At 43.5% G+C, this 20,852-nt stretch overlaps 1 protein-coding gene and 1 non-coding gene across 3 annotated transcripts in view; both read left to right on the forward strand.

The window, feature by feature from the left end:
* The window catches only part of LOC136884449 (carboxyl-terminal PDZ ligand of neuronal nitric oxide synthase protein), a 627,954-nt gene that overhangs the window by 549,514 nt on the left and 57,588 nt on the right, over positions 1-20,852 (forward strand). For both annotated transcript variants that reach the window (XM_067156624.2, XM_067156625.2), the window contains one exon: positions 9,310-9,472. In XM_067156624.2, coding sequence (XP_067012725.2) covers positions 9,310-9,472 — 163 coding nt within the window. The remainder of the gene's footprint in view (positions 1-9,309; positions 9,473-20,852) is intronic.
* LOC136884595 (5S ribosomal RNA) lies at positions 2,559-2,677 on the forward strand. Its single transcript, XR_010861383.2, has one exon. It is a non-coding gene; the product is annotated as a 5S ribosomal RNA (ribosomal RNA).

Raw genomic sequence — 20,852 nt, forward strand, 5'->3', positions numbered from 1 at the left:
TCACAGTTCTTGCCGGAACCCTTTTGATATTCCGGGATGATAGAGCCTGTGTTACTCGGAATTATATTATCTTTCAAATAGTGAAAGAAATTGTAAATCGGTCTGGTAGTTTCTGAGATTACTCGTTTACGTGTAAACAATCTCACAATCTCTCTTAATGTGTTAGTATAGATGGGAGTCAGAATCTCACCCAGGTATAAGGGTTGCCCAAATGAAACAGAATTGTGTTGTTTTGTTATTGTTTTGTTTGGAATACGTGAACACATAGGAAATAAAGATTGATGTATGGGTGATATATCTCCTTTGTTGGTTGAAGTGTCCCAGCGGTCCACTTGACTGATATCCCGAGCGAACAGTGTCCCTGGTTGGCGACGGGACCCTTCTTCAGTGCGTCTCGGACTCATCATTACTTGCGAACCGAATGGTTTCTTTCATTTCCCCCTGTGGGTGGGGGCGGTAGAATAACACCCACGGTATCCTCTGCCTGTCGTAAGAGGCGACTAAAAGGGGCTCCAGGGGCTCTAAACTTTGGAGCGTTGATTGGCGACCACTGGGCCCTTAGCTGAGTCCTGGCATTGCTTCCACTTACTTGTGCCAGGCTCCTCACTTTCGTCTATCCTATCCGACCTCTCTTGGTCAACTCTTGTTCTTTTCTGACCCCGACGCTATTAGGTTTGCGAGGGCTAGGGAGTCTTTCATTTTCACGCCCTTCGTGGCCCTTGTCTTCCTTTGGCCGATATCTTCATTTTTCGAAGCGTCGGACCCCTTCCATATCCCTCTGATTAGTGTTATATAGAGGATGGTTGCCTAGTTGTACTTCCTCTTAAAACAATAATCACCACCACCACTACCTTTCTTTCATTTTCTCACTAGGCTGTACACTTTGCCTGCTATGATTTGGGCACATCCTTACTCTTTCTTGATGAAATTTCTAACACCATGTGAACACTGTACAGCGGATACACACTCATTCCATACACATCCTTTATAGGACGGTAAATTTCGACTCCGCTAACATCACCTGCCACCACAAACTGAATAACCGACGCTGGACAATTGTCGACAAATTCATGGCAGAACCATCCGTAGTCGCTTTGCTTTCGCGCGTAAACAGCACACAAACACACACACACCCTCTCTCTCTTTCCGACGATACCAGATTTCTTCCTGACATACGTAGCAATCCACTGACGCTTGCGCAGTGTTCTCTCTCTTCGATAAACGACACTCAGACTAAAGTCTGTTTCATTTGGACAGCCTTTATTATTATTATTATTATTATTATTATTATTATTATTATTATTATTATTATTGATTCGTCATGCCCAACTAAGGAGTGCGTGTGAACTTATTCAGCACAACGTTTCTTCTTGTCTTCCCAAAATCTCTACATCCTTCCGCTGTGCTTCTTTTTGCGTTCTTCCGTCCATCGTGTAGCTTGTCTTTTAGCTTGATTAGCAAATTTGTGTTCGTTTATGAGCTTTCTGAATTTTTTTCTGTCTTGCACAAGATTTCTTCATTTATACCAATTTCCTGAATATCTTTGTTGATTTCTGTAAACCAGTTATTGTGATTGTTTAGAGATATTGCGAGATTTAGTATTTTCTTTGTTAGCCTGTTGTTATCCATCCTCATCAGGTGACCATAGAATTTTAATCTTCTTTTTCTAATGATGTCTGTGATTTTTTCTGTTTCTTAGTAGATTTCTTGTGATTTCCTTTTCATCCAAATACCATTTGTTTTTCGATGTCTTTTATTTGTGATCTGCCAACAATTATCAGAGTTTCTGACGCATAAAGGGCTTCTGGTTTGACAACTGTGTTGTAGTGTCGTAATTTTGTGTTCTGGGGTATAGATGTGTTGGTTGTATCTGCTTCAAACAATTTTTTATGCTTTTTGTAATTCTTTCTTTGTTTGCTTGCTGATTTATCCAGTTTGTTTTTACAATTTCGCCTAGGTATTTGAATTTATATACTTGGGAGATTTTTCCATACCTAGTGATTAGAGGATAGTTGTTAAATCCTGATTTTGTACCTTCCATATACTTTGTCTTTTCATATGAAATTTTCAGACCTGTTCTTGCCGCTGTTTCATGAAGTTTTTGTACGACTGGAGTGTTTCGTGTCTGTTGTTGAAGAGTATTGCCAAGTCATCTGCAAAGGCGAGGCAATCAAGGTGAATTTTGTTTTTGAGAATTCTACCAATGTCGATCCCTTCAGTTTCATTTTTCCTTTCTTGAACCACTTTTTCCAGAACCAGACTGAATAGTAGCGGCGATAATCCATCGCCTTGTCTGACCCCTGTTGTAATTTTGAATGGCTCTCAAATTTCTCCTAAAAAATTAACTTTTGCTGTTGTGCCTGTTAGAGTTTGATCAATTCCCTTGTTCTTCTGTCGACTTGAAATTCCTCAAGTATGTTGAATAGAGTATCTCGGTCTATTGAATCATAAGCTTTTTTGAAGTCAACAAAGGTAATTATTGTTTGTTTTGTTTTACGAATTTGTAAAATTATAATAACAAATTATTATAATTATTATTAGAACATTATTATAATTTAGCCAACGGCCATACCATGTTGAATACACCGGTTCTCGTCCGATCACCGCAGTTAAGCAACATTGGGCGTGGTCAGTACTTGGATGGGTGACCGCTTGGGAACACCACGTGCCGTTGGGTCAATTCCCTTTTAGCCAACGGCTGTAGCCGTGTTGAAACACCGGATCCCGTGAGATCTCCGAAGTTAAGCAACATTGGGCGTGGTCAGGAGTTGGATGGGTTGCCACGCGCTGTTGGTGGGGGGTAAGGGAATGGAGGAGCGGAAAGGAAGTGGCCACCCTACCGCACGTAAACTCCGGCTCAGGAACACCTCTGCGGAGGCTCGGACCTGCCTTCGGGCAGAATAACCGTTAGCTTACCTTACCTTATAATTTAGACCTCGGATTTTTAGGTGCTAACATTTTCAATTTATTTGTCAAAAATAGGCTCTCAAATGTGAAAAAAAAGGCTTCAATTGTGTGTATTTTAAATTTCTATTAAGTAGACAACATTTCATTTTGTTAAATTCATTATAACAAAATAATCATAATTATAATTGTAATATAATTATATAATGTAATTATAAATAATAAAATTTATTATTATTATTATTATTATTATTATTATTATTATGAACTCGATATTGCGACATTGCTCGTTACGAGATTATTCTGGACCAGTGCCACAAGGAGCAGTTTGTACAAAGTTATAACGCGTGTTATAGAGGAGTTTGAGAGTGGCTCTGAATATTGTATGCTGGAGAGTGGAGTCTGACAGCAACAGCCAGAGCTCCTGAATTCTCGAGTAGAGATTCTGACGTCGAGTACATTCCAGTTTCTTCTTCTTTGTGTTTTGTCAGTTCCTAGACTGTTAGACAGAACAACATTTGTGTATTAAGATTCCTCGCCATGCTTAGATATTCCCTTCCCTTTGCAGCGGTTTCTGGCTTATGAGGTAACTGAAGGACTTGAATTTGCATGAGTATTAGGGGCAATTCTTTTTATTTATATCCCCTAGTACATATGCAACACTCTGAACAGGCTGTCTTTATGGCTGGAGGACCCATAGGGCCAGACAAATTATAATTTAGACCTCGGATTTTATGTGCTAAAATGTTATTATTCTATTAAAAATACATTTTATTTTGTTAAATTCATGATGACTATTTTGAGGGAATATAAAACAAATATCAGTCACTTGTTTGTTAAAATACTACTTTACCATGCGATGTGAAGTGGGGAAACTCTTGAAATCTATTAATTAACGATGACTAGATGCAGGCACTATGTTGTTTTCACTCGTGACAGACTACGATCGTACTGCAGGAGGTTCTTAAGGAAAACTTCCAGGGATTGTAGCTTACGGATTCCCAATTTTAAGCTTTTGTTTGAAGGGCATTACAAGATACTGAAAACTAGTCGGTAAATATTTTAGTTTCTCGGAATAATTTATAAGCTGCCTCAATCGAGTTAGGAGTAAAAATAGAATTATAGGAATACAGAATCCTCCTCCTGTTGTGTAGTGGTTAGCGTGATTAGCTGACACTCTCGGGAAACGTGTAAATATAACCTCATTTTAAGTTATCTCTCCAGGAACAAAATATGTTTTGCCTAAAATGTGAGGTCCAATTATAATCTAGCCCAGGGATGTTAAGTTATTTTTGCCGCCAGGCGAGTTGGCCGTGCGGATAGGGGCATGCAGCTGTGAGCTTGCATCCAGGAGATAGTGAGTTCGAACCCCACTGTCGGTAGTCCTGAAAATGGTTTTCTGTGGTTTCCCATTTTCACACCAGGCAAATGCTGAGGATGTACCTAAATTACGGCCACGGCCAGTTCCTTCACAATCTTAGCCTTTTCCTATCCCATCGTCGCCATGAGACCTATCAGTATCGATGCGACATAAAAAAATATTTTTCCCTGGGGTCCGCATTGATGGTAATATTAAAACAAAGAGGGCTGTAGTGCCCAAATATTTGGTTAAAGATGTAAATTAGTATAAATTAGCATTGTACGAGGGTTGTAAATTAAGCAGTGGCAATATTGATAGGACGCAATATTTAATTAACTAACAAGTACAGTTGCATAATATTCCTTCAATATAGTCACCTGCAAAGTATATTACCTTTCGCCAAATATCGGGAAGCCGCTGGGGACCGCTGGCAAGGCGTCCTCTGTTGATGACAGCGACGGAGACCCTACTGCGTGGTGTACGGATGCCACGTCAAGAAATGGCGGCCTCGGAAGAGTCCCTTCAGCTTCGGAAACTGGTCGAAGACACAAGGACTCATGTCTGGTGAGTGCGGAGGCTGTTGCAAGACCACATAAGAGCTTGACATTGTTTGCGACATGACAAGGTGCGTTGCCATGCAACACGATAGGGTGATCGTCTCGCAATAAACGTGGACGTATGCGTCGCATAGCCGGACGCAGATGTCGCTCCAGAACTCGGCAATAGTAGTGACTACTGACGGTTTATCCCGCAGGCACAACATCCATGCGTAAGAATAACATCCTCGTAATCGAATGCCACAATCAGCCGACTGGGTTCCTGTCAAAATTTCTGCGAGACCCATTTATATGACGCTTTAATTCAGGCTCGTGACCACGTCCCTTCAATGGCGACAATACGCTGCATAAATGCGTCTCTTTCGTTGCGGTATCTGTCCAGGTAGATAGCAGCCACTGCATACCGGTGACTTGAATTGGATCCCAAAGGGACGCAACTTTTCCTCATGTTAAGACATTTCGTTGCTATATGCCACAACGTTTGATGACTGAGACTAAACTCTACGGATAATTCCCGAACAGTCCATCGATTTTCTATGGCAGCGAGACCACTCACGATGTCAATATCATCTTTAGGAATGGAGGCTGACCTGTGCGGTGCAAATCCGCAATTTTATTCCGACCCGCACGAAACGCCTTGACCCATCGTGCAACCGTCCTATACGGTAATACATTTTCGCCACGGGCAACTTCGATTTTAATCCACGAACGCTGATCGCCTTTAGAACACATGTTTTAGGGCGGTGAAATGGGCACTCTTCACTTCAACGCCACACAGCAACAACACTCACAACTGGATACCCCTCAGATGCACACTACACACCTAACCGCTCCCATATCCTATTTGCGCATACCCGATCTCCTGCGATTGTCTGAACTACGTTACCATTACTTTATGTACAGCCCTCGTATTTCCGTACCATTTTCTTTAAAATTTCAACCAGCGGAGTGTTTAAATACAAAATATTTACGTACAGACAAAATTTTAGATCAATGATATTTTAAATTCACTGCTAATACGCACGTTTGAAATATTCATTTCACCCACCCAACCTCATTAGTAAGAGGAGCGGCACGTCGTGTAATGCGAAATCTTTTCAAAGTTTGGAATGTACCTAATTTCAGAAATGACCGAGCTCGATAGCTGCAGTCGCTTAAGTGCGGCCAGTGTCCAGTATTCGGGAGATAGTAGGTTCGAACCCCACTGTCGGCAGCCCTGAAAGTGGTTTTCCGTGGTTTCCCATTTTCACACCAGGCAAATGCTGGGGCTGTACCTTAATTAAGGCCACGGCCGCTTCCTTCCCACTCCTAGCCCTTCCCTGTCCCATCGTCGCCATAAGACCTATCTGTGTCGGTGCGACGTAAAACAACTAGCAAAAAAAAAAAAAAAAAATTCAGCAATGGTTAAGCAGTCCTTCAAGTGTTCATTAGTAATTTTGGATTTCAAGTTGAATTCGAGACTCGGTAAGTACGCTGTGTGATATTGACCAAAAATATGGCTAAATAAAATTCAACCGGGCGAGGTGGCCGTGCGGTCAGGGGCGCGCGCCTGTGAGCTTTCATCCGGGAGATAGTGGGTTCGAATCCCACTGTCGGCAGCCCTGAAGATGGTTGTCCGTGATTTCCCCATTTTCACACCAGGCTTAATTAAGGCCACGGCCTCTTCCTTCCAACTCTTAGGCCTTTCCTATCCCATTGTCGCCATAAGACCTATCTGTGTTGGTGCGACGTAAAGCAACTAGCGAAAAAAATCAAGAAACTCAAACGTCAAGAATTACCATTGTTTTACCCCAGTGCGGCATTAGTTGGATACCGCACCTTCCCAGGAAACTGGCCGGCTAACACACCACCTTTATTTTAAAGCTTTCATTTCTCACCCTGATGAGGTGGAGCGGGCCACCTAAAAAGCAACACCCTTTCTGAGGCTGGGAAATTACGTGTGGTTAAGGAGAGGCGACACAACTGCAAGCTTTCCTGTGATAAGCACAAATACAGTGCTGACGCTCTAGGGGAGATATATCTCCACTTGCTGTCTATGCCCTCTCGGCCTAGCACGACCAAAAACATGGCTTCCGACTGAGGTAGCAAATACCAATGTTCCGCCCCAGTTGTGTACCACACCTTCCCAAAACACTTGCCAGGTAGCACGCCGCTAGCGACACACTGCAGGCTATCCCATCTATCCCATGATAAGCACACTGCAATGTGATATGTTTAATTCGAAGTTTATTTCTGGACTCGAACTACCCAATTTTTACTGTATTACTGGGCAGCCTTCCCCTACTAGGGGGGAAAATGGATGCGGTCTGACCCTTCGAAGAAGGAGGGTAGTGGCAAAAAGAAAAAAATAGTGCCGCGAAGAACGTGAAGATGAGACTCCATGGGCTTGGCAAACCCTGTGGCGGTCGGAAGAGAACAAGGGAGGTCATGTATATAAAGTGACTGGCACACAGTGTGTCAGAGATAGAGATTTAATATGCAAAAACTAAGTCTGAATTTTCGCTGCTGCAAATGCGTGACGTATTCAGTTATCAAACAATTCACCGGAAACTAAAAAAGAAAAACCACAAGTTTCCGAACTCACCCGTTGAAAATTTGCGTTCATTTGCGTCATAAAAATTGTCACTAACATGGGCAGTGTTAAAATGACTTGAAATTCAATATAAACCTACGGTGTGTTGTTGAATGCTGCTTTTACGACTGTCGATAATTTTTTTACGGATTTCTGCGTGTCGTCTTTTCGAACTGTACTTGCTTCGACATTTCAGAGATGTGGTTAGTCGACTTGTTCTGTTACAACTGAAATGTTACGAAATTATCTTAATCGTGTAAATAAGTAACCTTATATGAAGTACTTCATTTAAAATTTATCTGAAAGGAAGAGAAAGATTGTTACTAATATCATTTTCTTTCTTTCTTTCTTTCTTTCTTTCTTTCTTTCTTTCTTTCTTTCTTTCTTAATCCGTTTATCCTCTAGGGTTGGTTTTTCCCTCGGACTCGGTGAGGGATCCCACCTCTACCGCCTCAAGGGCGGTATCTTCCAGCGTCAGACTTTGGGTCAGAGATACAACTGGAAGGGAAGACCAGTACCTCACCCAAGCGGCCTTATCTACTATACTCAACAGGGTCCTTGTAGGAGGATGGGAAGATTGAAAGAGATGGACAAGGAAGAGGGAAGGAAGTGGCCGTGGCCTTAAGTTAGGTACCATCCCGGCATTTGCCTGGAGGAGAAGTGACGAAACCGCGTAAAACCTCTTCGAGGATGGCTGAGGAGGGAATCGTGCCTCCTGTACTCAGTTGACCTCTCGAGGCTCACTGGATCCCGTTCCAGCACTCTTACCACTTTTCAAATTTCGTGGTAGAGCCGGGAATCGAACACGGGCCTCCGGGGGTGGCAGCTACTCACACTAACCACTACGTCACAGAGGCGGACTGTAAAATTTACTACTAGGGGTTAAAATTAGAAAGTAGTGCTTTTAAGTAGAAATATATTTTTGAAAAAGTTTGTAGGATGGGGATCTCTAGTTTGTTTGCTGCGAAATGCTTTCAACATAAAACCCAGGTGATGCAGGAAGTATCAGATTAGGAAACGAAGTCTTAAAGGAAGTAGATGAGCATTGTTACATCGGTAATAGAAGAACTGGCATAAAATGCAGACCAGCACAAGCAAGGAAGGCTTTTCTCTAAGAAAATAAATTTGCTCACTTGGAACATTGATACCGCTATCTCATCGTCAGATAGCTCCTCAGTTCTAATCACGTAGGCTGAGTGGACCTCGAACCAGCCCTCAGGTCCAGGTAAAAATCCCTGACCTGGCCGGGAATCGAACCCGGGGCCTCCGGGTGAGAGGCAGGCACGCTACCCCTACACTGCGGGGCCTCCAGTGTTATGTTTAATTCTTTCATATCTTTTATCCAGATAGGTGGTTGTTTTTGTTTCCAAAGCTCCTCAAATATTCTGCGTATTAACCTGCCTTGAGGTGTTCTCAACAGATGACCGAAGAATGATATGCCATTCTCCCTCTTTTTGGTACTTCTTATTAATGCATTTACTTACTATTCTTCTTTCTATTTTTAAAATTGTGTCTATGTTATACTTTTGGCTTAGTTTAAATAATGTTTCACTTCCGTAAGTCATTATATATTATTTGCTTAAAATTCGTAGGTCATGTCACTAGAATGTTTTGAACATTAAGTTGCTTAACTGTGGATTTCTGACTTATTTATTTTCATCTTGTACCCCCTCCCTTGGTCAAAATTTGTGGACAAAAAAAATGAAATCACTTCCCTATGGTTCAAGATGTCATGTGGCTTTATACGATATCGATAGTTGCGTAATCTAGAGTTGATTGGCCTGCCCACTTCATATGTTGATTCACTACGCAGACACGCTGTTGTTGAAGGAAGTTCGTTGTCTCCTATGTGTGCAGTGACCCGCCTATCACTTACGAACAGACGTCATTCATATCCAATGTTTATCTTGTTTCAGAGCCAGGCCATGCGGATAGTACGGACTGTGGGCCAGGCCTTCGAGGTGTGTCACAAACTGTCCATCAATGCACCCAGCCCGGAGGAGCAGGAGCGTGACCTGGTGGATGGCGAGGACGGGAGCGAGAGGAATAGCGAGGGCGTCAGCGACAAGCCACGCAAGGGTGAGTACATTCTTAATTAACTGACTGCTAATCGAAACAGACTTTCAACGTATTAGGTCGTGTTACGTACATGTAGTACGTGTTGAAGAGATGTTAAGTACAGAACAAAAATGGCCAGCCAGACACCATAGCTCAACTGGTAGAGCAACCGATGCGAAATCGGGAGGTTGTGGGTTCGGATCCCACTGGTGTCCGGCTGGCCATTTTTGTTCTGTACTTAACATCTCTTCGTCCGCCTCTGTGGTGTAGTGGTTAGCGTGATTAGCTGCCACCCCCGGAGGTCCGGGTTCGATTCCCGGCTCTGCCACGAAATTTGAAAAGTGGTACGAGGGCTGGAACGGGGTCCACTCAGCCTCGGGAGGTCAACTGAGTAGAGGTGGGTTCGATTCCCACCTCAGCCATCCTGGAAGTGGTTTTCCGTGGTTTCCCACTTCTCCTCCAGGCGAATGCCGGGATGGTACCTAAGTTAAGGCCACGGCCGCTTCCTTCCCTCCTCCTTGCCTATCCCTTCCAATCTTCCCATCCCTCCACAAGGCCCCTGTTCAGCATAGCAGGTGAGGCCGCCTGGGCGAGGTACTGGTCATACTCCCAAGTTGTACCCCCGACCAAGAGTCTGAAGCTCCAGGACACTGCCCTTGCGGCGGTAGAGGTGGGATCCCTCGCTAAGTCCGGGGGGAAAACCGAACCTGGAGGGTAAACAGATGATGATGATGATGACTTAACATCTCTTCAACACGTACTACATGTACGTAACACGACCTAATACGTTGAAAGTCTGTTTCGATTACAATGCGGTCGTGAAAATTCAATATTCATTGACATGCCCCACAACGGGCGACTTAAACGCACTCTACAGTGTGCTAGCAGCAGTGGCAGACCTGTAGCTGAGATCCTTTCAAACAGAACAAAGATGGCCTAGGCCACCATAGCTCAACTGGTAGAGCAACCGATGCGAAATCGGGAGGTTGTGGGTTCGGATCCCACTGGTGTCCGGCTGGCCATTTTTGTTCTGTACTTAACATCTCTTCAACACGTACTACATGTACGTAACACGACCTAATACGTTGAAAGTCTGTTTCGATTACAATGCGGTCGTGAAAATTCAATATTAACTGACTGCTGTTTACTCGATCAGGAAACTGCTGAACTAATGTTTACCTTGTCTTGCGTGTATCAGAAGTTGTACGGAAGTACTGCAACCAATTTTCTTCCCTCCCAGGATAGGTACACTTACGATATTTCAATTATTTCTAGAACATTCCATATTCACATAGCCACCGTCATTTGCAAAGTGGTGTACCAGGAGCTGTACGAAAGTATTGGCCCTACTTTTCGAACCTCGCACCCCCTGTGGGTGGGGGACACAGACAAACAATACATCCATGGTATTCCCTGCCTGTCGTAAGAGGCTACTGAAAGGGGGGACCGAGGGATGTTCATATTAGAATCATGAGTACCATCACGCAGGGAACACCATGGGTCGCTTTTACATGCGCGTAGTACCACTATGTTAGGTACACAATAGGTTTATGATTAGCAGCGACAGTGTGTGCCCCAGGATGCATTTTAGAGTACCTGTGATTCCTACCCCTATATGAGCAATACCATTGTTCTGCCTTGCCTATGCTTAGTACCCACTATGTGACGAACATCACGGGATAGTGCGGGTCCCTGCAGTTAGTCCCCTTATGTGAGGAACGCCATAGGTTTGCGTAGCCTGTAAATAGCGCCGCAGTGTGCGAAACACCATAGGTCTGTGTTACATGTGCGAATTTCATTACCTGTGTGTAGTACCATAATGTGTGGAATACCGCGAATCTACGCTACTTTTGATTAGTACCGCAACATGACAAATAGCGTGGTTCTATTTTCCTAGCGATAAGTACCATTATGAGGGGCCGATGGCCTGGATTTTGGACCTGTTTCGACTACAAGCATCATCGATTCAGTATTGTGTTTTAGAAGCAGTCCCTTGGTCAGTATTACTATTGTTTAACGCTAGTTTCTGGGAATGTGGGACACTGCGGGTAGGATCCACAGATTGTTTGAACTCATATCCATCCATTCATTCTTCGTCCTCACGTTTTCATTTCTGGTCAGTGGAGGATTATGGATTTTTTAATTATTTCTCATTTCGTGCCATTAGGGGCCGATGACCTAGATGCTGTTAGTCTCTTTTCTTGGTAAAAGAAGGTGGCTTGTTATTATCATTATTATTATTATTATTATTATTATTATTATTATTATTATTATTATTATTATTATTATTATTATTATTACCGAGCGTGTTGGCCGTGCGGTTAGGGGTGAGCAGCTGTGAGCTTGCATTCGAGAGGTATTCGGTTCGAACACCACTTTCGGGACCACTGAAGATGGTATTCCGTGGTTTCCCATTTACACACCACGGCCACGGCCTCTTCCTTCCCACTCTTAGCCATTTCCTGTGCCATCGCCGCGATAAGAGCTATCTGTGTCGGTGCGACGTAAAGCCAACTGTAAAAATTCTTTTTCTTCTTCTTATTCAACAAAAGGGCATATAGAATTTAAGACAACACTAATTCAATGAATCTCTTCAGGAAATGATGGTCTGTTATTGTAGTGTTGTTCTGCATATATGCAAGAAAGTAAAGTTTGAGCTGCAAAGTTGGCAACAACGTTGCAGTTGGCAGGGAATTGAAGTTTGCCCTGACACTCAAGACGGATCACAGCGCGATCGATTATGATAACTGGTATTTTTTTTTTTTTTTTGCTTTACGTCGCACCGACACAGATGTGTCTTATGGCGACGATGGGATAGGAAAGGCCTAGGAACTGGAAGGAAGCGGCCGTGGCCTTAATTAAGGTACAGCCCCGGCATTTGCCTGGTGTGAAAATGGGAAACCACGGAAAACCATCTTCAGGGCTGCCGACAGTGGGGCTCGAACCCACTATCTCCCGATTACTGGATACTGGACGCACTTAAGCGACTGCAGCTATCGAGCTCGGTAACTGGTAATAAATAGGAACTGTCTAACCGATTTCTTACCGCCTGAGTCATCCATCCTTGGTAACAGGTAACCTAGAAGGCAGGCTTTGTTATACTGTGGCAGTAAGAATTTGTGTCGCCATTGTTACAAAAATTGAAATTTCAGTGAGGGCCCCCGAGCCAATTTTTTAAGATAGTGTAATATCCCTCGACCTGTCCAGGAATCGACCCTCCCGCATAATATGGTTCAGTAATTTTAGGACACTGCCCTTGGGGGGATAGATGTGGGATTCCTCGTTGAATCCAAGGGAAAACCAACCCTCGCCGGTAAACGGATTAGACATTAATAATAATAATAATAATAATAATAATAATAATAATAATAATAATAACTGTACCAGGGGCACACTTTCCTCGGCTTCTTAAATTTCGCGCCTTCTCTTCGGCCATCTATGCCAGCGAACATGAACTTTTTAAAACTTCCAAAATCTTTCTTCTTCGATGGTGAGATAGCTCTGCCATCTACTTTCTAATGATATCTGGTGTACTTGAAACAAACTGATAGCTTGGGAAATTTTGTTTTTGTTATTGGTAAACCTTTTTTTATTGAGGATTGATTTGTTTTGATGTACCGAAGTTGTCAACATTTCAGCTGCTTCATCATGCATCGCATGCTTGTAATTATGTTCTCTAGCCAATCAAACCTGGGGGTAGGTATGGAAATTCAGCCTATCAGAGTACTGTATTTTAATTTAGTCTGGAACTTTCCCTTACGGGACTATTTAAGGAGGGTACTTTAGGGCCGCCTTGTCTGAATTGTTCCATTTCCTGAGAGTGGGACTTGACGGAGGCCAGAGAGGACTAGGGAGACGGGGCGCGGCCGGTTTGAAGAAGATCCAGCGCTAAAAGGTAATGGCAGAATTTACCTAAACGTGTGATCGTGCCTGCGGGTAGTTCAAGGGGAAGTTTTCAGCCGTTTTCCTTAATATCTGACATGCAATCTTTTCTTTTTGGGGTTGAAACATAGGACCTTCTGAGCAGTCTTCGGACTCTATTTCTATTCCCTACTGAGAAAATATTTCATGTGAGGGAGCACGAGTTTTGACCCTCAGTTCCCTCCCCTTCAACTTTTGAGTTGGGTGAGTAAAATTTTCAACCTCTAAATTTTGGAAATATTGTCTCGGCTTTTAACATTTTCCACCTTTGGTCACCCCTTTAGTATGGAATTAGCCTCTGTATCATTGGGCCTTAAGCCCGCGTAGGTTCTTGTCTTTTCCAGAATGTTCCTTAAAGAGTGCTGTTGTTTCGCCTCCTTGCCTTTTTTAATGGCTTGTTTTGTGTAACTTTTTTCATAAGGCCTTGTAGTATTATTATGCCCTTGCTTATTCTTAATTATTCTTCAAGTAACTGTGTCTTCGTTTTGGTTCCCTTTTGGGGACAGTAATTAAACTTATTGTGGAACCTTGCCATAGATAAGCCCACCATCGGGCAAACGCATTTGAACACTTTAAAGTGGGGTTACCCTATGGGTTGCCTAATGGAATTAAGTGTGTCCAAAGCAACTGATTGGCTGTTCGAGTCTAGACTCTTGTATCTTGGAGCTGATACTCTTATTAATTGTACCTGTTCGGAGCAATTACGCTCTTTCGTATGTAATTTGATTACTGTGAGTTTATCCCAAGTTACTTTGTACCTGATTTGGGACTTCTAAGTCTAAGGCATTGTTAAAACTGACGAGCTCATTGTTAATTTTTTCAACTTTTTTTTATACTATTGCATTTCTCTGTCTTCCTCTCTCTCTCAATTTTAAGGAAGAAAAGAAATAAAATTTCCAAATTTGTTAAAGTAAAAGTTACTCTAAGTTATCCCCTGTCCAGCCGATCAACCCAGGCATTTTCTATTCCTCTGTGAGCTACGGAAATTACGTATCAATGATAATAATAATTATTATTATTATAATAATTATAATAATCAAGACAAGCCAAACTTACATTATAAAACAGGCGTATTACCAGAAGCATTTCATGCGTCAGAAACGACCTCAACTGGAGCACCAGGCATCATAGAGACAGAAAAAATAGAACGTAAAATTCTCAGGAAAATATTTGGTCCAATGCACAGAGATGGCATATGGATGAAACGACCTACCGAAGAACTGTACCAGCACAATGACAGACTAACAGACATGATCAGGAAACGCAGACTAATTTTCTATGGGCACATTCAGAGAATGAATGGGCAAGAACAGACTTACAAAAAAGAATCTTATGTAGTAAACAGTTCAAGCAAGAAAACAAATTGGTATCATGAAATAGAGGAAGACTTAAGGCAGGTGGGGATCAACAGACAAATGATAGGAGACAGAAAAGAATTCAGAAACAAAATTAGGAATACAAAATTTATAGTAAATGAGAAGAAGAAGAAGACAGGAAAATTGTGGACAGAACGAAGGAAACAGGAGCACAGCCAAAGGATGAAGACATTTTCGGGAGCGAATAGGAAGAGGGGAAAGAAGTGAAAATTGTGTCATCGTAAGATATTCGAGTTCAAACACTTCCATAAGGGCAAAAATGATATTAATTAATTAATAGTTAATTAATAATAATAGTAATTTCTGTGCTGTTGATACTACTCTCAACAGCATTGCCTTCAAGGAAGAGGGGCTGCCACTTACAATGGCCTGATCATCATTAATCTGAATTCAAAATTCAATTTTTCTTAAACTTGGCCATAGACGCCCAAGATAGATTTGGTTTAGTCTGCCATTTAGTAGGCTTGGAGTAAAGCGGACCGTCAAAATTGACGAGCAGACAGTCAGAGAGCGTCAAGTTAAAATGTCTGCACACGGTAGTTCAGGCCGTACGACCATCATAATCATCTACAAACTTACTTACTTGTATGCGTACAGCACTGACTTTTACTCCTGAACATGTATCTTCTAGAGTTGTTGTTTGGGATGCAGCTTCCGGGCCATCCTATCCTGTACTACATATTTTCATTTCTACCTAACTACTATATCCTATCACGTGTTTGGCATATCCATACCTGGCTCTGCCCTTATAAATTAGGAAATCAAAACTGTTCAGATTTGCCCATGATATTACTTTATCTGATTCTGTAGAACATACCCTTGCTGAATCGTATGGGCAGTCTTGAAAATAAGATCAAAACAAAAGTAATAGAGTGCAGTCGAACGAGGTCAGGTGATGCAGGAAATATTAGATTAGCAAATGAAGTCTTATAGGAAGTAGATGAATATTGTTACTTGGGTAGAATAATAACTAAGGATGGGAGAAGTAAGGACATAAAATGTAGACTAGCACAAGCAAAAAAAAAAAGGCCTTTCTTAAGAAAAGAAATTTGCTAACTATGAACATTGGTGTAGGAATCAGAAAGATATTTTTGAATACTTTCGTCTGGAGTGTGACTTTTGGAAGTGCAAACATGGGCGATACCGGGCGAGTTGGCCGTGCGCGTAGAGGCGCGCGGCTGTGAGCTTGCATCCGGGAGATAGTAGGTTCGAATCCCACTATCGGCAGCCCTGAAGATGGTTTTCCGTGGTTTCCCATTTTCACACCAGGCAAATGCTGGGGCTGTACCTTAATTAAGGCCACGGCCGCTTCCTTCCAACTCCTAGGCCTTTCCTATCCCATCGTCGCCATAAGACCTATCTGTGTCGGTGCGACGTAAAGCCCCTAGCAAAAAAAACAAAAAAACATGGGCGATAACTAGCTTAGAAAGAAAGAGAATATAATCTTTTGATATGTGGTGTTACACAAGAAAGCTGAAAGTGAGATGGGTAGATCGAATCACGAATGACGGGAAACTGAATCGAAATGCTGAGAGGAGATCTATTTCGCGAAATTTGACCAGACGGAGACACCCAGGACTTGTTCAGTTGGTTTTTGTGGGAAGTGTATACGGTAAGAATGATAAAGGTAGACCAAGGCATGAATATGACAGGGAGATTAGAGCAGATTGGCATAAAGAGCTGCATGAAATAAGTCTATGGACTGATGAACCCAAACAAAAACAACATAGTCGATGCCTGCAGCTTTCTCATTAGGTAGTGTGCTCACTCACTTGGTGTGTTCCTCACCGTTGTAAATGTTGTTCACGATATTCTTCATGACATCAACAGAATAGAGAATCGGACCTTTGGAAATACCAACTGTCCCTCCTCCACCTTTCTTGGAAATTTTGTGACTGATACTTTATGGAAAGCTATGTTAGTAGTACTGTTTACGCACAGTACGTTACTTTCACAGATTTCTTCTTTCCTTTGTGCACTGTTTTCTAAACAACTTTCGAAGACAATTCCGCGAATAGTCTTGCGGAACAGACACGCGGCTTTCGATTGCCAAATCCTTGCCAAGAATATTCAGTGCGTAAACATGCACATTAACAGAAGGTGGTAAGAAATAACCTGAAATATCAAACAAACAAACGAACAGATTGGGTGCTCTATATTCGACCAATTAGCGAGCACAGCCTTCTTGTTTGTACATTGTGAATTTATTTTGTATGACTCATCCTAGAACATTTTCATGAAAATATTGAAGGCAACATTCTGTATGCACACTCATGTTCATAAAAACCAGAACACCTTGAAAGACTGGAGATAGGAAGTTCACATTCACAGGAAATTTGTATTAGTATGTTCTGAACAAATGATTAGCATTTGAGCCATGTTGGCCATCAGGTTCAAGGTCCGCATCGATATATCGGCGCACCACCACCAACTGGTAAAATGTTCCTGCGGCTCTGGTTGTCGTTATAAACCGAAGTTAATAGATCAGTATGACTTGAGCAGTCGTGCAGGATGCCTCGCAGATATATGCGAGAACCGTACCTTTAAATGAGTGAGTTTAAAAGAGGGCGTATTATTGGCATGAGAGAACGTGATGAATCCATCCGGGAAATTGCTGCTCGTGTGGGACGAAGTGTGTCGGCAGTGCAACGGCTGTGTACAGAATGGTTTACAGAAGGTGGAAGAACACGTCGAGATGGGTCTGGTTGCGCCACCCAGACCACCCCCGGAGACGTTCGGCACCTCATCCGAATGGCATTGCAGGGCAGATCTGCGTCCTCCTCGGCTCTAGCACGGCAGTGTAACACATCGTACACTATCAGGAGTGACAGTCCGTCGCCGTTTAGTACGGTCTGAGTTTCCGGCGCGACGTCCACTTCTCCGCCTACCTTTGACTAATGTGCATAAACACGCTAGACTGCAATGATGAATGGAACGACGTCACTGGGGACAGGAATGGCAGCAGATAGTGTTTTCGGACGAATCCAGGTTCTGTTTGTTTGAAAATGATGGCCGCATTTTGGTTCGCCGTAGACAGGGGGAGAGGCATCACATTCGTACAAAACACACAGCGCCAGCTGAAGGCCTTATGGTGTCGGGTGCTATTGGGTACAACCACAAATCACAGTTGGTGCGTGTCCAGGGCATTGTGACCAGTTTGACCTACGTGAATGACATCCTGCGACCCGTAGTCATACCCTTTCTGCACGACACCGCAGACATCATATTTGAGCAGGACATTGCGCGACCACATGTTGCTGCACGAACACGTGCTTTCTTGTTGTCACAGGATGTCAGACTGTTGTCCTGGCCTGCCCGATCACCGGACTTGTTGCCCATCGAAAATGTGTGGGATATGGTGAAACGACGGGTGCCGCGCTGTGATCCAATTGTAACCAGCAAAGATGAACTGTGGAACCAGGTGAATGCAGCATGGGTGGCTAAACCCCAGGACGCCATCCGCGTCTTATACGCCATCACGCATGGAACAAGTTGTCAGTGTCCATGGAGGACCCAGTGGCTACTCGGCACCTAGGTGACTGAAATGCTAATCGTTTCTGCAGAACATACCAAAGAACATGTCCTGTGAATATGAACTTCCTATCTCTAGTCTTTCAACGTGTTCCGTTTTATTTATGAATATGAGTGTATCATTCCTTACGATACAGGTGGAATTTTTTCATAAAAATAATGGGATCATGTTTTTCTTTGGGAAATCAAATGATCATGAGTAGTTTCTAAATGAAACTCTAATTGATAAATATTAATTTATTCGCATTTAATTTGTTTTCGAGAGATATATCTATGGAAATCGGCGTCTACAAGTGTAGGATTCATTGCATCGAATGGGGGCGGAATGTCTCAGGGCGTATGAAACTACCACGCATGAAATACAGTCGTACCTCGATATCTCTAATCTCAATATCTCGAACCTCGATATCTCGAACCTCCATTACTCGAATTTTCAGTATCTCGAAGTAACTTAAATTTCCCGGCCGTTTATCCTATTCTTCACGTGCATTTATTTTTCTGTTACTCGAAATTCGGTTACAGGAATTTCTCGATTTCTCGAAGGAAACGTTTCCTCCCTTGAAGGAAAAAAAAAAAGTACTTTGTAACTCGAATTTTGTACAACGACTGTGCAATACAGCATTCGTTGTTTGTGAGGAACATTTAACAAGTAATGATAAGGTTACGTTGATCCTGGGAGCTAATATGACGGGAATCGAAAAACATACTTCTAGTGATCGGAAAGTCGACGAAGCCTAGTTGTTTTTCGGGTGTGAATTAATTATCGGTCACGTACGAAGTCGTGGATGACAAGCTCCATTGGCTGCATGGTTTCGAACCTACATATAAAGTCAGTCGAATATAAATGACAGCGTTTCTGACAGAAATAAATATTGTTGAAAAGTACCTGAAGGAAAAGAAGGTTAATAGTAAAAAAAACACAAGAGACGATTTTTTCCCAAAGGTGTAAATGGAGGTATGTTCCTTGTTTCACTACTGTATGTACTGTTTCCGATCTTCTAAAAACGTTACTGAGCCCCACTGTCGGCAGCCCTGAAGATGGTTTTCCGTGGTTTCCCATTTTCACAGCAGGCAAATGCCAGGGCTGTACCTTAATTAAGGCCACGGTCGCTTCCTTCCAATTCCTAGGCCTTTGCTTTCCTATCCCATCGTCGCCATATGACATATCTCTGTCGGTGCGACGTAAAGCAAATAGCAAGAAAAGTTACTATGATAATGGTTATAATTAAAGCGATGCCGTATAATAGAGTTTGTTTGTGTATTTTTAAATACTGTTAAAAATAATGTGTTCAGTATAAACACACACTCATACACACATACGATTCAGTTATGTGATATACACTGACTGACAGAGCAAATGCAACACCAAGAAAGAGTGGTCAGAACTTTATGCCAATTGCAGGGTAGACTGACGTCACTGAGGTATGCTCATGATGTGAAATGCGCCGCTGTGCTGCGCACGTAGCGAACGATAAATGGGACACGGCGTTGGCGAATGGCCCACTTCGTACCGTGATTTCTCAGCCGACAGTCATTGTAGAACGTGTTGTCGTGTGCCACAGGACACGTGTATAGCTAAGAATGCCAGGCCGCCGTCAACGGAGGCATTTCCAGCCGACAGACGACTTTACGAGGGGTATGGTGATCGGGCTGAGAAGGGCAGGTTGGTCGCTTCGTCAAATCGCAGCCGATACCCATAGGGATGTGTCCACGGTGCAGCGCCTGTGGCGAAGATGGTTGGCGCAGGGACATGTGGCACGTGCGAGGGGTCCAGGCGCAGCCCGAGTGACGTCAGCACGCGAGGATCGGCGCATCCGCCGCCAAGCGGTGGCAGCCCCGCACGCCACGTCAACCGCCATTCTTCAGCATGTGCAAGACACCCTGGCTGTTCCAGTATCGACCAGAACAATTTCCCGTCGATTGGTTGAAGGAGGCGTGCACTCCCGGCGTCCGCTCAGAAGACTACCATTGACTCCACAGCCATAGACGTGCACGCCTGGCATGGTGCCGGGCTAGAGCGACTTGGATGAGGGAATGGCGGAACGTCGTGTTCTCCGATGAGTCACGCTTCTGTTCTGTCAGTGATAGTCACCGCAGACGAGTGTGGCGTCGGCGTGGAGAAAGGTCAAATCCGGCAGTAACTGTGGAGCGCCCTACCGCTAGACAACGCGGCATCATGGTTTGGGGCGCTATTGCGTATGATTCCACGTCACCTCTAGTGCGTATTCAAGGCACGTTAAATGCCCACCGCTACGTGCAGCATGTGCTGCGGCCGGTGGCACTCCCGTACCTTCAGGGGCTGCCCAGTGCTCTGTTTCAGCAGGATAATGCCCGCCCACACACTGCTCGCATCTCCCAACAGGCTCTACGAGGTGTACAGATGCTTCCGTGGCCAGCGTACTCTCCGGATCTCTCACCAATCGAACACGTGTGGGATCTCATTGGACGCCGTTTGCAAACTCTGCCCCAGCCTCGTACGGACGACCAACTGTGGCAAATGGTTGACAGAGAATGGAGAACCATCCCTCAGGACACCATCCGCACTCTTATTGACTCTGTACCTCGACGTGTTT

Source organism: Anabrus simplex, chromosome 12 (genome assembly GCF_040414725.1).
Source record: "Anabrus simplex isolate iqAnaSimp1 chromosome 12, ASM4041472v1, whole genome shotgun sequence".
Classification (NCBI taxonomy): domain Eukaryota; kingdom Metazoa; phylum Arthropoda; class Insecta; order Orthoptera; family Tettigoniidae; genus Anabrus; species Anabrus simplex.